The sequence below is a fragment of the Stegastes partitus genome, unplaced genomic scaffold (genome assembly GCF_000690725.1).
Source record: "Stegastes partitus isolate 25-593 unplaced genomic scaffold, Stegastes_partitus-1.0.2 Scaffold674, whole genome shotgun sequence".
Taxonomy (NCBI): domain Eukaryota; kingdom Metazoa; phylum Chordata; class Actinopteri; family Pomacentridae; genus Stegastes; species Stegastes partitus.
Window position 1 is genome coordinate 144,221 of NW_007578405.1, and position 16,223 is coordinate 160,443.

Here is a 16,223-nt window from a genome sequence, read left to right on the forward strand (position 1 = left end):
TTTCAGGGTCCAAACATTAATGTTTAGATTACTCAAGTGAATTTCAATAATTCATATTATTTTAGTGTCTTAATTATAATATTTAAACTTGTTAGGTAAATTCACAATGCCAGTCTTATTCTAATGCTATTTATTTATTTATTTTTATTTTGTCCCATGTTAATATTCAACTTCATCAATGTGAAGGACTAAATTCCTTGAACAACAATTAAATTAAAAAAAAAAAAAAAGAAGAAGATTATTTTTAATAATTGGCTTGAAATGTTGACCCCCAAAACATGATCAGCATTTGGTATCCTCCCTGGTGATGATACTTTGTCATTCCTTTGCTGCAGTCAGTTTTGCTTTTTCATCTTTAACATGAGTAAGTAAAAGACATGAGGTATTGCAGTGAGCTCATGTCACTACCAGTCAAGAACATTTAACTAAATAGCTCATTTAAATCCTTGGTTTCTTTGGTTTTATATGTAGGATCATCATCCTGTCACAAAATTGAGGGACTGTGCAGAAATCTCACACTGTTTTCCCAACACATGTGCATTTTAGGAGGACAACCACTATGGAATCGACTACCCCAGTCATTATTAATTGGTCTCAGATTTTCCTGTATCATTTTCCATGTTTGTGAAATCTCACAGTTTTCAATATAATGCAGACAAGCAGATAGACACAGAACATACATGCAAAAACAAAGAAATGTGAGCTCACTTTATAATTATGTTCATGCACTCATTCTAACTGGGAATCATGGGTGTTCTCAAGTTTGCTTCCGTGATCAGAGGTTTTTAATGTTTCTGCCAGTGATCACAGGTGTATTCATTTTTAATTAATTGAGATTCTACTTTGGGGCCTGTATTTTTAGTGCAGTATTTCTAAGGTTTTTTTTTTGATTATTCATAGTTAATATTCTACTTGCCAACTCACAAATGACACAATTATTGAGAAGTGATACAATTTTCAGTAATTTCACATTTGAATGAAGGTTAACTTTTGCTGTACACTATACTTTGTGACTGTAATGGGCATTAGGATGAAGGACATTTAGGAGTCCCTGTTTTTGCCACTAGATGCCAGTGTTTTACTTAAGGTGTAAAACAAAGGTTTTATATTCAAGTGCCAGATATTACACTAAATATTTATAAAACTTCATGTGAACGTGCTGTACTCCCAGAAATAATGACAATGGTAATATAAATAAATACTCACACAAAACCGCAAAACGAGGTGAAAACGTACTCCGGTATTTAGAATAATGTTCAGGCGTTATCGAAGACAGCCAAGTTTCCGGAAGAGCAACTGGTGCGAGTTTAATGGACAAGGAAGAGGTATTTGTTTAGGTTTAGTCCGGAGAACACGCATACCTTTCTTTTCTCACATAGTCTGGCTCTTTTTTAAGTCGTCAGGATGCCTTTATTTTCCCAAAATCCGTTTGACCAAGATGTCGGTAAGTGAAATGCGGGTTTTCTGTCCTTTTCAGTGTGTCACAGCTAGCTAACGACAGAGCTAACAACACTTGAAGCTAACGCTAGCTTAGCACGAGCTCTTCAATTCGCTCTAAGTTATTTCGACGCTGCCAGAATTTCTAACAACGACATTCACACGTCTCAGACACTTTCTGAATGTGTAGTTGACAAACTCACCGGTTGTCAGTGACTTTTAGTAAGTTTATCTTTAGGTTTGTTTGCCAAGGTAAGCGACTGCTTGGCAACTAACTTTGGGTCTGATTCATGTAAACACACTGGATAACGTCATTTACAAGCTAAGCTGACCCCATTTCAGGTCAGACTGGCTATATAGTACTATAATGTTTATTCTTAGGTTGTAATAGCAGGGTTTTATACGTGTTTACATCGATTATATGTTTGTTAATTAATCGACTACGTTATGAAATGAACGTTAAGTAATCAAAAATGTTCATTGCAGTTACATTGAACAGTACAAAACTAACAATAATATGTATATAAAAGCCACGTATGTGTTACGGTGGACTGGAAGGTTGACGTTTTTGGTTTTCACCTAAATAAACTAAGATGAAATAAGCAGAGCTCATTCGTCATTAATTGATTAGCTGATGGGAAATACATCTGAGATTATTTTGGTAATTAATAGTTGAAATAAATTTTCAAGCAAACGTACCAAACAATTCCAGTTAGTTGTGGGGATTTCTGATTTTGCTTTCCTGTTTGGTGTGTCATAGCTGTAATAGCTGAGTCAATGTGCTAAGTTTCGAAATGCTGGTCAGACAGTAGAGTGGTAATGATTAATCTATGGAGTGTGTTGTATTCATTTGTTAACCGACAAATTAGATGATTAGTTAATTGTTTTTTTTAATTGAAAAAATAGGCTAAATTAAGAAATAGATCCCTTCTTCTTTAATGTAATTAATTTACAGTGGAAATAATTTTCAATGTAATCCAATCAAACAAAAAAGTTGATGTTGACATTTTAGTGATGAAACAGTTAAATGAGAAAATACATATTAAGCAGATTAAAGGATAGTAATTTACTAGTTAGTTCATTTGCCTGATCTTCTGAATTACATTGACAGGGATGTACCATGTTGGTCTTTTGTGTTGTCAAGATAGTCTGTTATGATACTCATCTCATGTAAATTTTAATGCAAACTTCTAGGTCACCAACTTTATCAGTCCCTGCGACACTGCACTTCTCATATAACTAAACAATAGTGCACTGTTACACTTAACTGACTGAGTCATGAGGATCGCGACACTGAACTGAAAATGGTCATACGAGTAATTTCCTGCTCACTTCTTACTAAGCAGTGATGGGTCACATGACAAGAAGATCATGTCCATTACCATCATTAAAATAAATACTCTTTTATAAAATATCATATAACCAAATAGAAACTTTCAGTGACAAAAAAGACAGATGTGTAATTTGACACAGTGGATGTCATGCCATTTAGTGAAGTAATGTGACTGTTGTTTAGCCTGTCACCAACTAACCAGATCATGAGTTACAACCTTTACACAGGGACGGCCTCAACAGTTCACTGAGGGGACTTTGCAAATTCACATAACAAAACAACAAGACTTTTGAAATTAAATAGAATATAGGACTCTTTCAATTTTTTTTTTCAACTTTCAGCTTACAGGTATAACATTATTCAGTTCTGAAATGTGACAGTTCAACGCTAGCTAATCATTGCTATATCACCCAGTGTGACTGGCATGCCTTCCCACGAGTCTGTAATGTTTGAAGCACACAAAGCAACCCTGATGTCAGAAGATATGTTCTCACTATATAGTATATCTATGTTTTGCATGTTTCCAGAGAAGGCAACCAATGAAAACAACACAACAGATGACTGGGGGCTAATTATGGACATCTGCGACAAGATCGGAACAACATCCAATGGGTAAGTTGGAAAAAAAGCTTTGCCTTCGACGAGTACGAGCACAGGGCTGCAAGGTGGCTCGGTGGTTAGCACCGTTGCCTCACAGCAACAAGGTTCACGTCCCAGTGGGGACACAGGAATCTTTTTGCATAGAATTTGCATGTTCTCCCCGTGCAGCGTGGGTTCTCTCTGGGTTTTCCGGCTTTCTCCCACAGTCCAAAAATATGTTGAGGTTAATTGGTGATTCTAAATTGTCCGTAGGTGTGAATGTGGATGTGCTTGGTTGTCTGTCTGTAAGTGTGGCCCTGCGATGGACTGGCGACCTGTCCAGGGTGTCTCCTGCCTTCCCCCTGAGTCGGCTCGGATAGGCTCCAGCCCCCCCGTGACCCTAATGAGGATTAAGCGGTGTATAGATGATGGATGGATGGATAGCACGAGCACATCACAATTTGAGTGTTATTGAAGTGGTTTCTGAAGTAGAATACATTTGTGTGAGACTTTGAGATGTCACCAGGAGCATCTCCAGTGCACAGAAACAGTTTTTTGTTTATTGATTACTTGAGTAGCAATTGATTCCATTCTGTTTTCTTCTGTTACAGACCAAAGGACAGCTTGAGAGCCATCATGAAGAGAGTCAACCACAAAGTGCCTCATGTCGCCATGCAGGCCCTCAATGTGAGTTTCTTACTGTACCTTCCAAATTAAAATGTATGAAAATGTCATCAAATAGTTACTTGTAACTGAGACAAGAAGAAATTCTCCCTGGCTTTGGACTGAAGATCCAGTCAATATTATTTAGTTTTTGCTGGATATGCTTCGTATATGGGACACTGTTAAGTTAAAAAGCATGCAATTACAGAACAAATGACTAATTACAGGGTTTTGCAAAGCAGCTCAAAACTGAATCAAGATAACAAAGACTTTAGAATATCGCTGTGTCAGAGCCGAACATGTGTTCATGTTTGCCTACAAACAATGTTGCCCAAAATAGAAATGACTATGGCAGTAGGTGCTACCAGGGTTATCCTAAACGTGCTGAGTATTTTTCTCCATCTGTCTGCAACAGCTGTTCAAAATCTTTTAAAATCTAAAGTTTTAAAACCTAGAACAGAAAAAAAACGTTATGTTCATGAGATTTATGAAGGGGCAAACTCCTGTGTCAAATTAATGTATAGGAAGTGCAGTGTTGCTGCAGGTAAGCTGTAACTGATGTAATATTTCCATTTTTAAAGCTAGAAAGTGGAGGATTTCATACTTGGAGGGATTTAACTCCAGTGAGAAGTGTGAGAGCTATTTCTCTGTCTGAGTCATCATGAGCAAATACTGTCACATGGGCTGCTCTATTTTTAGATGTCTGTATTCACTCATTCTGGCAATTATAGCCCCTTTGTTATAAAAACCATTCATAATTATAAAAGCTTCACCTGCTATTAATATGCGCTTTAAATAATTTAACAATGTGAGTTGTGGTGGTGGTGGGGGGAAATATTGAAAACATTGACAGAACCTCCTATTTTTGCTGGACTACAATTTCCACTTCTTCTCCTGCAGTTGCTGGGTGCTTGTGTATCAAACTGTGGCAAAATATTCCACTTGGAAATCTGCTCAAGAGAATTTGCCAGTGAAGTTCGAGGTGTGCTGAGCAAGGTATGTAAACTTGTCCGTTTTTTCCTCACTTTTCCAAGGTTTTTTTTGTTGTTTTTTTAGTCTGTCTGAAACCTTTTGTGCACTCTTAACCACCCATGTGCTCCCTTACACTTCACCATTAACACAAACAGCACAGATAAAATCATAAATAGTTCTCACGGCCGTCAACTCCTTAAACCCAATTAGAGCCCTTGTTGTTGGGGAGCCATTATAGCCTTATTATGGCATTTAAAAAAAAAAAAACAAAAGAAGGAGCAACACAGCTGTTTGTTTGCATCTCCTCTGTAGGCCCATCCAAAGGTGTCTGAAAAACTAAAAGCTCTGATGGTGGAGTGGGCAGAAGACTTCCAGAAGGATCCACAGCTCAGTCTGGTCGGTGCCACTATCAAGTCTTTGAAAGAGGAAGGGGTCACCTTCCCCTCCGCGTCCTCGCAGGTATGTTAAGGTCATGATTTAGCAATGATACACAAAGCAAGGTGCAAATCAAACACTATTTTGCCTTTATGAGTGTGGTAATTGAGTTTTTATGTCCAATTTCTTTATATGCAGGCCATCATTCATCATGTAGTCTTACCACGCAAACATACTTAAAACTTGAAAGACGATAGTAAAATCACAGTTTCTAAATATCAGTTTATGTAATTAACATTAGGCCAGCCAATGGACAAATAGATTGAAACCCAAGTTTTTCTTTCAACCTCATGACACAATATAGCTCAATTTCTTAGCTCATTGATTTCCCTGACTCATTTTCTGAGGAAATCAACCATGTCACTCTGAAACATGTATTATTTTCAAAAATTCACTGAAGGTTACACAGCAGTAAAGCAGATCAGGTTCCATGTTTAACCCTCGTAGCCTTAGAGAACCCAGTTTACAAGATATCTCACTTGTTTGCAGAGAAATTGGGACATAATTTCCAACCACAGCATGATAAGCCTCTACTGAAGACTAACTTGGTGAAGCAAATTAGTCATAACTGTAAGCCTTTCCTGTTAGTCCACCTCCTCAAAAAACTTATTGTGTCTGCCACTTTCAGTCGGATGCCAGCCAGCTTTTATTTTACAGACAGGAACAAACACTTTGCTTGCCAGAGTGGCTGGTTACGTGGAAAACATCTCATCTACAGCCAGATTTAGCAGCTTTTTTTTTTTCCCATTCACTTGGATCCTAACACTTAAATGTTGGATTATGCACATTTTATAGTATTATCGGCTATCACTGCACTTTTCACTCTCCTTTGTTTTGTTGGCTTTCTTATCCTAATTCCAGTATGTCAGTGGACCACAATAACAAAATATGTGTGTGTGTGTGGGATGTTTTTGTCCAGTATGAGGGATGTCATTATGACTGTGGTTTCAGTGCGGACCAGTGTGTTGCCAGTGTGGGGGTTTGACTTGGGTGGAGCTCGTCTGTCTGAGTTTATATGGCAGGATCTCACGGTGGAATTTCCTCTTCACATATTTCGTATAATTCTGTGGACTTGTGTATGTGTGTGTCCCAGGAACTATCTTTGTAGAACACAAAGCTGTTGTCTGGTTTCTCGTCTATTACTTGAGGCCTGTGTCATTTGTTATGCAACAACGTTATTGGTGCCACAAGCTGAAGTGGACTTTGCTCTCAGGTTGTCGTAAAGCAGCTGACCTACAACTGTATCACTGATGAATGTTATTGGCGTTGTAGAGATAAGATTTATCACTGACCTGATTTTACATGTATATCTCACAAGGTGTAAGTAGTTATATAACAATCTGGACAAGTGATTTACAATATCGGACACAAATGTAGGCCACAATACACAATTTGACCCATTTCAACCTGTTATAAACTGACACCGCACAATATGGATTATCAAACAGCATCGTGGCTTTCGTGGGGAAATCAATTACGTTTTATTTGCTTTCTCGTCGTTGCGTTGTTGCTGTATATTATGTTGTGGGAGGGTGTAGGAAACCTGCTTCAATGGAGAGCAGGTGGCACACGAGGCAGCAGGTATGACATTTAATCTCTATCAGCTGATGAGCAAACAGCAGCAGGTTGTGTGACTCAAGCTGTGGCAGTATTTACCTTTACTATCATTCGCTCTGAACTTAAATGTCAGCTCTTAGACAGGATGCAGGCATTTATTCCCTGTTTGGGTTCAGCTACACACTATCAAGCCATATAAAACTGATTTTCCATTCCCTGTTGTTCACCTGGTTTTCTTGTGACACTGTCTACTGGTTAAAGTCCTCGCAGGCTACAATTATCAGTGGCAGTTTTGGATAAACTCAATCTATTAGGAACGGTCTGCTGGTTGCTAAGTTGAATCCAGAAGAGAAAGAATTCTCAGAGGATTACATTTGGCATCTAAAACCTTGTGATTCTGCTACTGGATGATTTACACGGTGTAATCATTTCTGTTTCACCGACAGACAGCATGAGCATGAATTTGCCAGCTGTGAATATACAGATGTAATGAATTGTTGTTGTTTAGCACAGGCAACAACATCCGGTTGACTTTTGTTTACCACTTTGACCTCAGTGCCCTGTTAGAGAGCTGTTAATGAGGCAGCTCTGTGGAGTGTTGGCGTTTGAAGGCTCAAGACACATTTCTGAACAGCGTGTGGTACCCAGCATGAGCTGCAGGTGGCATGACCGTCACCGGAAATCAGTTTTCATCTGTAGTCTTTGTGCTACACTTTAACTCAGTCTCTTACACATACACACACACACACACACAGTTGTGACCTTATCTGTCTATTCTCACTACAGGGGTCCACCACAAAGGCCAGCACACCTGCAGCAAGCAAACCATCAGATGATGATGACCTGGCCAAAGGTAAAGTTAGGTGCCATCATTCAGCTCTGCACAGTCTTGTTCAAGTTATCGTTTTCTACATCACATACATACGTTACATACTACATTCTGATAGAAATACATCTCTTTCTAAGTGGAAGAACAGTTTAAATTGATTGCCAGCTAGATTTTGTGTGCTTCAAAAGGTGATTTTGCTGCCTTTAAGCACTCGAGCTGTGTGTTCTGAAAATAACAAAGACGAATCCAATGTCTGTGCCAGGCCCATATGTGCTGGATATTTGACAAGCCTCCTCTTCTCATTTCCACATTTCTTCTGTTCTCTCTGTTTTCCATCCAAACCTTTTACCTCTCTCCAGCCATCGAGCTGTCCTTGCAGGAGCAGAAGCAGCAGGCGGAGACGCGACCCCTGGCTGTGGCTTCTGACCCCCCGGGCTACACGAATGGCGGCGTAGTGCAGGAGGTCCGTAAGGTGCGTGCGCTGTACGACTTCGAAGCAGCCGAAGACAACGAGCTGACCTTCAAAACTGGAGAAGTTATTCTCGTTTTGGATGACAGGTAATGTTTCATAACTCACCCAGTCATACAATACAATAAGCTGTCATTAATCCTACAATGGGGAAATTTGCAGTGTTACAGCAGCAACGAGGACTGTGCAAACATTTAAAAAATGTCATTAGAAAAATCCAGACAAACAGAAAATATGCATAAATACTAGTTTCGATTGACTAAATTCCTCTGGATGTTTAAATTACAACATTGCACATATCAGCGGTATAACACAGATTCTTTCATGAGAGGTTCAACTGATAGAGAAGTATTAGTTTTGCACAAACTTCTGGCATATTGATCTGTCCAGTTAGGAAGCGCAAGTGATAGTATATTGCCCCCTCAGTGGGTTATTAATTTTGGTTTCCACTGTCCATTCTGGTATCATTGTGCTCTCAGTAAATAACACAGTGTAAAGTAATGATTTAAGTGTTTCATACATTTAAAAAAAACAAAAAAAAACATTACTCACAGATTTGTCCGTACATAGAAAAACACTGATGTTGCGTCAAATATATTAGAAATGTTTCAAAAAATATGCATGCAGATGGAGCTTGAAAACTATTCCAAATGACAAAAAATATGGTGTTGATGAGGCGACACGACAAGTTGTTTCTGTGGCAAAAAAAGCTCCTATTCCAAAATTATATGGAAAAGGTTCATTATCCTGTTAACCTGTTAGGTCTCCTTATTCCATTAGCTCCAGCAATCAGAGCCATGATTCTATGCAAACATGTAAAGTTTAGCACTAAAACTGCTGGAATAAAATAGCTGGAAATGTTGCCATGTAGTCATGCTTGCTAACATTTGTCCGGCTCTTGTTTGTTTGCATTTAGAGTTTCAGGGTGGTATTCATTTGTTTACAATTTAAAGATGTGTGCAGAGTCTCTGTATATGAACTTTGGTGGTTGAATGATAATATTGCTTAGCCCTGTGTTGGTACATTTTATCAGAAGAGAGGCCTCCACCCTGTGCAGTGAGCGAGCCAAATGAAAACATTAGTTTTCTATACCAAGGTGGCTCGTATGAGATTGTATGCGTTCAGCAAATGACTTTGACTGTTTGGAGCCTTAGTGAGAAGCTTAGTATAAATGAGCTAATTCTCAGAAGCTCGGGGATTGATATTTATTCATATTTTATGCTTTTGTTTACAGTGATCCAAACTGGTGGAAAGGAGAGAACCACAGAGGAGTTGGGCTTTTCCCCTCCAACTTTGTCACAACCAATCTGAATGCAGAGCCAGAGCCAGGTTTGCATTTTCATTCAGACTGAAAGTTAATGTTGTTGCCCCTTCAGCTGCACACACTCAATATATCCTGTTTTGTAACTTTAGAAAGCATACCAGCCTCTCTGCTAAAGCTATTTGATTTCACTGGAACAACTTGCTTGAGAACTTTTAATTCGACTGAACTTTTTCCTCCACAGTGGCTTATGTCGAGAAGACAGCTAGTCCTGAAGAGACAAGCCTGGAAACCAAAGCTGAGCCCGAGCCTGTCTTCATTGATGAGGTACGACCTTTCCTCTGCACACACTCATTTACAGACCCACATCACCTCTCAGTCAGGTTGCCAACCCAGGTCTGCTCTCTCCTTTCTGCAGGGGAAGATGGACAGAACACTGGCACTGCTGCAGAATGCAGATCCTGCAGATCCGGCTCCCGACTCCGCGGAGCTGATCCAGCTGGAGGGTATAAACTCTAATGCTGGTGTAAATGTAGTCACACTGTTGGTGACAAATGCAGTCGGTCTGAGCCACACTTTTGTTGCCTGACTCTGTTTGTGTTTTCCTCCCCATCTGTCAATATCTGACTGAACAGGTGCATGTGAGCAGATGAACCCAATGATAGACGAGAAGCTGCAGGAGATTGACAGGTAACGTGTTAACTATATGACCTCTTTATGATAATCAGGATTATAAAAAGCAGTGTAGTTTAAGATTTAGTCAAAAAACACCACAGTAATTCAGGCAAGACCCTTCCCTGTACTATGATGTTCGATATATAAACAGCAATAATTGAACCTCGGCTATCTCAGAAATTTCTACAAATAGAAAAGATTCTATATTTAATATGTTCAACAGATGTCTGTCTCTGTGTTGCAGGAATCACTCAGAGTTGTCAGAGTTGAATGTCAAGGTTTTAGAGGCCCTGGAGCTTTACAACAAACTCATGAATGAGGCTCCGTTCTACTCGGCCTACTCCAAGATGCAGTCGCAGTACGCACCGGCCGGCTCTGCTGTGGCCATGCAGGTCAGAAAAATGCACTCAAGTTGTCCTGCATGCTGCCCAAATGATCTAGGCTGAATGTCCTTTTAGAGAAATCTAGAGCTACCTAACTTTCTGTCTCAAATGGTATTAAACCAACAAGGCTGTCAGCTCATCAATCACAGAAAGCTGTAATAGCCGTATGATAAGGACAAAACACTCAATTACAGCTTCATAACCCTGCCTTATGAGATTGACTTTCCAGTGACTGCCTGAGGTGAACAATACAGTCTGCACTCACATTATTCATAAATTAGGAAGGACAAGGGTTGATTCAGGACAGTGTTGTGACGATTTTGGTTTGAACAGCTTTTTCATTTGCAAGACAAATATAGCTCGATGTAATGACGCTGCTCTTTGGTAAGTGTTCTTCTAAGGTCCTTATCAGAACAGCAAAAAGCTAAATATATATATAGAATTCAGATTTGCTTGAATAACTTTAAATCTAATAATTTGCTGTTCTTGTTGGTGTGCTGCAGCTCCATCTTCTCTGTCCTGTCACATGTGCTCAATCAATAGAAAGCAGAGTGAAGTCATACATAATTTAATGATGGATTCAGTCAGAGGTTGGTTCACAGTTCAGTCGAAGATTTTCTGTATTGAAAGAAGAGGTTTATTTTGACAGTGTGTGTTTTAATGACCAGTGTGGCCACTTAACAGCACCTTGTGCAATTTTATAATTGACTTTCAGCACTAAATACACTAACAAAGGACCAATATAGGAGAAAAGCATTTGTAGTAGCAACACAAATATGCTTACTGTAGTTTTTCACTAGTGTTAGATTTGGGCAGTATAACAGTTGTTTTTGCTTCTTAGGCTCGTCCTTACAGCTTGACATTCAGTCAGCCTTTTTTCTGCCCCTGGAGAGTGTGTAAATGCCGGAGTTTTCTTGGCAGTGGCTGTTTTCTTTGTGATGATTGATGTCACTGTCTCTCCCTGAAGATTTAGAAAAACTGTCCACTTCAGTGGGCAGGCCCACATCAGCGTGCTGCTCAACCTATTACTCGCCCTTCAGATTTTTTTTGCAGCACACAGTAAAACTCACTACCAGGTTGTTTTTGCACCTGCAGTTACAAAGTTGTAGTTCACATAAGCATTAGATATTACAAAAATCAAATCTGATTCTAAAATAATGTTTTTTTTTCATAACTTCTGCCTCAGCTACTCTGCTCTGAACCTTTTAAATGTGTGAAAAATAATGTCGCAACACCACCGGATTGACCGGAACAGCGTTAATATTTTATATGTTGAGTTCTGTGTCTGACTCAGAGCAAAAAGGCTTTTTCTGGAGGTTGAACTTGTACTTGTGGATTTCTCTGTTGGAACTATGTCTCTAGGTTTAACCTGGGCCAGAAAAGATATGAACTTTTGGAAGAAGTGGAAAGAAACTGTAATTTTGTAGTTTTGTGCTGTTATTTGTACTTAAATACTTTCCCAACTGGTTCTCTTCAGATAATTGCTGTGTTGTGTATATACTGTATATGCTGTGTTTTTATATTTTCCTCAAAACACCACGGCGACTTCTTCAGGAGGTCAGTTGGAGCCGTCAAGCTATTTTTCACTCTTGATTCTGAGTAATGAGTTGGCTGTTAACATCCTTTCTTCATCCATTCAGTGAAGAACAACCGTATGATCAGTCATGTTCCCAGCACTTATTAAAGCTGGCTTGTTTCTCTCCTGATCTCCTGCTCTGCTCAGGGCTACCTCGGACCAGCTGCTGCACCTTACATGCCTCCAGCGATGCCCCAGGGTCCCCCTGCACAGCCCTACACTCTGCCCAGCGACCAGCCCGGACCGCTGCACTCACTACCCCCCAACGTCTCCGCACCACCCAACACCCAAGCTGTTCAGCCGCCCTACATGAGGTAAGAAAGCAGAACTGTGAGGCTGTCGCAGCAGAAAATCAGCAGACTTGGAAATTTTTTCCCCTTTTATTGCTTTTCAACATTGAATTATGGTCAATATAATCTGGCTTTTTTTTTAAAACAAGATTTTTAATGACAAATATAAAACATGAAGTTAGTGATTGCATAAATATTTACCTAAGTTAGTATTTAGTAGATGCACCTTTTGGCTGCAATTTACAGTATTGTGCCTGTTTGTAACTTCCAAGTGCGGTGTATACGTTCTAGGTATTAACAAGCGATTTGTTTTCAATTTTAAATAGTTAGCAGGACAGGTGGAGTAGTGGTAATAACAGTCATATATATATATTTTGTAATTTTATAAGATTTTATTAAAACAGTCGATAGAAATTATGGCAAATGTGTGTAAACATTTGAAATTGTTGTTCAGCCTTTACAGAATCAGAAATACTTTATTGATCGCCATGGGGAAATTGTTCATGTTACATTTGTTCCCATTTAAAGTCTAAGAAATGGAAAAAATTCAAGATGAACATAAGTTAAAAACAGTACGTCCTAAAAATATAAATATAAGTGGAAATCTGGAGGTATACAATATACAAATGTACATTTTTCCATTACATCAGAGGATAACTTGTCACAAGAAAAACAAGAACATTTAGGAGTTTAACAACAGTTATCTTTAAATCGTCCTTTTTGAAAGCAGAATTTTGTCAGTGACAACAAGATGTTATTATGTCACCACAAAAGGATTTCACTAAATGAGAATTCAGTTGAGGAACTGCTCAGCTCACAATCTTTATGACACTTAGGTTCCGTATGTGTTGTTGGTACTAAATGTCACATCTGTATTTCCTCAACAGCAGCGGTATGAACGCTCAGTACATGAACCAAGCTGCCGGAGCTCCTTACCCACCCCAGGCGGGCGTGGCCATGGATATGTCGGCCTATCACAACTCCAGCATGCCTCCCGTGTCCTATCCTGTAGCTGCTCCGCCTCACCAGGCTCCCCAGCAGCAGCAGGCAACGTATTATCAGCAGCCTCTGCTGTAAAACGGACTGACAGCGGACCTGAGAGGAATACATACTTGAGATATTTCAGTTGTTAGCTGTGTGTTCATTTGGCTTATTTTGTGTGTATGTGTGTGAGTGAGCGAGAGAGTGAGAGAGGTTGCTTTAGGATAACACCTTTGGCTTTACTGTGCCTGTCAAGCCGGACTGAACACACCCCAGGAAAGTTGAAATAACTGAGGCGTGTATGTAACGCAGGTCTGCTGTGCTTTTGAGTCAGGACTCAGCTACTGTATGTGAGGCTTAACATGGTGCCAGGCGGAGGTTTTCTTTTGTCCTTGAGCTCGGTTTCTATGGCTGACTGAAAGCAAACCTGTCACAGGTCAAACACAAAAGAAGAGTTGGGCTTTAACCACCAGTACAGCACCGTGTAATGAGCAGCGATTGTCTGATGTATGGAAATGAGAAGTTTGCAATCCATAGTTCAGCACAATGCCACTCCCACACAGTGCTGGCCTCCTTTAAAGAATTCACACAATATCTCCTATTCTGAGGTTAATAAAGAGGGTTAGATTGTCTTAGTGTAGATACATTTGAAAAAGAAAAAAAAAAAAAAAAGAAGCTTATTTTCCCTCTATTCACACAACCTTGTCTACACTGGTCATGTAGCGAAAGCAGCAGCTGCAGTCTTCTGTCACTTGTCTGTATTTGATGCGTTCAGCCACAACACTGCTGTGCACTTCAAGTATTCTGGCAGCGCTTAGAGCACAAGACAAGATCAGTGTAATTACATGTGCAAAGTGGAATAAAATAGACTAAAACACTCCTTGCAGCTCTGCAAGTGCCGTTGCGTGAGTAATCAAAACTGAAGCATATCTTTCCTCTCAGACGTATGAGATAGATGAGTGCATATTACAGCTGAAACGTGTCTGCTTTTGACAGCCTGCAGGCCGACAGTGCTGTCCAGAGCAGATACGATTGAAAACAACAGTTGCATGTTGTAAAGTGGGCGGTGGAAATGCTCATGAATGGCCATTACCTTTGCACGACGAGCTAGCGTGAAATGAACCTTATTCCATACCTAAATGGACGTTTCAAGTTTATCTGCAGTAATGGCTTCGGTGTTGTCGTCTTTTAGTTTGTAATTACCATCCTGTTTTTAACACCCCTTGGTGAATTCATCTGAAGACCGGTACGGTTTTATTTGGACCATCTCTTTGTTTCCTTTTGTGCTGAAACACTCTGGATTGACGTGAGAGCTCATCTTTCTGCAAAGTCAGCACTTATTAAATCTGTGGGACACGCTGCAGGTGCTCCTTTCAGGACAAAGTGTGTAGTTAATCAGAAGGTAGAAGCTCTGTTTTTTTTCCTCACCAGCATCCATCACTGTAGCTGATCAGTGTCTCGAGCAGAATGTCTGAAGTACAAACTCTATTTTTCAGCCATCACATATGTATGTCAACAGTTATACAAGTGTAAATGGTTCCTAGATTTCTTCATTCCCATAAACCCACTGCCTTGTAATGCATTCTGTGGTTGCATTCGAGATATTTAAGTAAATTGTCCGTGTGTTTGTGTGCACGTGTTTTTTTTTTTTTACATGTCTATGTGTGTTGTGCGTTTGTGGACTTACATATAAAATCATCATCGTTAAAAAAGAAATACACTGATTTTGGAAGGATCATCAGACTTTTGGATGAAATCTCTTTGTGTGCTTGTTATTAATCTGACAAAATGCTGCATCTCCTCATGATTATGGCATCAGTACCTTTCTGCCTCTCTTCATGTGTGGGGTCTCTTCCATTTAGTGGAAACCTGTTAGGATTCCATGTTTTATGCAAATGCACAATACTGAGATGTTTCATGTCTGTATACTTTCAAATTTCAAATCTCGTCAATGACTTTGCCTGTACCTTGATTTATATATATTGAGACATTATACATGTGTAATTTACATGGTCGGAGGAAATGTGTAATTATTATTCATACGTTGCTTCTGCTTTTACTTTAATTGTCTTGGTAAAATGTAAATGGAACAAAAATTTAGTAAATCTTTAGTTGTTTAAAAATGAAGAAGGAGAAGCGAGACATCATGTTTTGAACCTACTGTTGTTTTTCTTCAGTTACGATTGAGGTAGCTCTCATAGAACCTACAGTCCTGTTGCAGTAACTCCATAGTTCTAATTCTAGCCAGAGCTGTCTGTGTTTCCGTTGAGCACCTCGTGTTAAATGCATTGTATATTAGATGTAAAATACCTGGATTTGTCAGTGACTTTGGCATTGCACCTTAGCTTTGTAAACATTTATTTACCACTGAATGCCTTGTTTTTCTGTAGAAAAAACAAAGAATGACATAGACACAACTTTGGTGAGTAACTAATGTCTCAGAATCCTCTGGATATGTATAATTCTGTATATTTAAAATATTCCAGCAAAAGTTCCTTTTATCCAGGATTTTAAAGCTGCTTTTGTAACAGAGCAAACTTATAAATATTCTTTGAAATAAAAAAAATGACCTGTATTAATTTTGGTCTTTTGGTTATTTTTTTTTTTCAACTGTTCCTTTGTATCTGTTGAAGTAATTACATTTCTACAATTAAGAGGAACACGATTTTAAAAAGCCCACTTATGATAATTACACTCTCCTATTCCCCAGCACACATCAGCAGCTGCCTGAGATGTACAAGCCAATAATATGATCTACCCAGAAGACATGATTTATTCATTGA

At 39.2% G+C, this 16,223-nt stretch overlaps 1 protein-coding gene across 1 annotated transcript; it reads left to right on the forward strand.

The window, feature by feature from the left end:
• Nucleotides 1–1,294: 1,294 nt before the first annotated feature.
• stam2 (signal transducing adaptor molecule (SH3 domain and ITAM motif) 2) lies at nucleotides 1,295–16,019 on the forward strand. Its single transcript, XM_008290450.1, has 14 exons — nucleotides 1,295–1,444; nucleotides 3,298–3,382; nucleotides 3,961–4,036; nucleotides 4,913–5,008; nucleotides 5,297–5,443; nucleotides 7,763–7,829; nucleotides 8,165–8,363; nucleotides 9,509–9,603; nucleotides 9,780–9,862; nucleotides 9,954–10,041; nucleotides 10,171–10,225; nucleotides 10,455–10,602; nucleotides 12,317–12,483; nucleotides 13,347–16,019. The coding sequence occupies exons 1-14, from the start codon at nucleotides 1,405–1,407 to the stop codon at nucleotides 13,534–13,536; spliced, it is 1,536 nt and encodes a 511-aa protein (XP_008288672.1). The 5' UTR covers nucleotides 1,295–1,404; the 3' UTR covers nucleotides 13,537–16,019.
• The last annotated feature ends 204 nt before the right edge of the window (nucleotides 16,020–16,223 follow it).

Excerpts from the sequence above, each read along its gene's own strand:
- stam2 (XM_008290450.1), top strand. The coding sequence starts at position 1,405 with ATGCCTTTATTTTCCCAAAATCCGTTTGACCAAGATGTCG. Across the intron at positions 3,383-3,960 it reads ATCGGAACAACATCCAATGG|ACCAAAGGACAGCTTGAGAG; the intron begins GTAAGTTGGAAA and ends CTTCTGTTACAG. Across the intron at positions 4,037-4,912 it reads TCGCCATGCAGGCCCTCAAT|TTGCTGGGTGCTTGTGTATC; the intron begins GTGAGTTTCTTA and ends CTTCTCCTGCAG.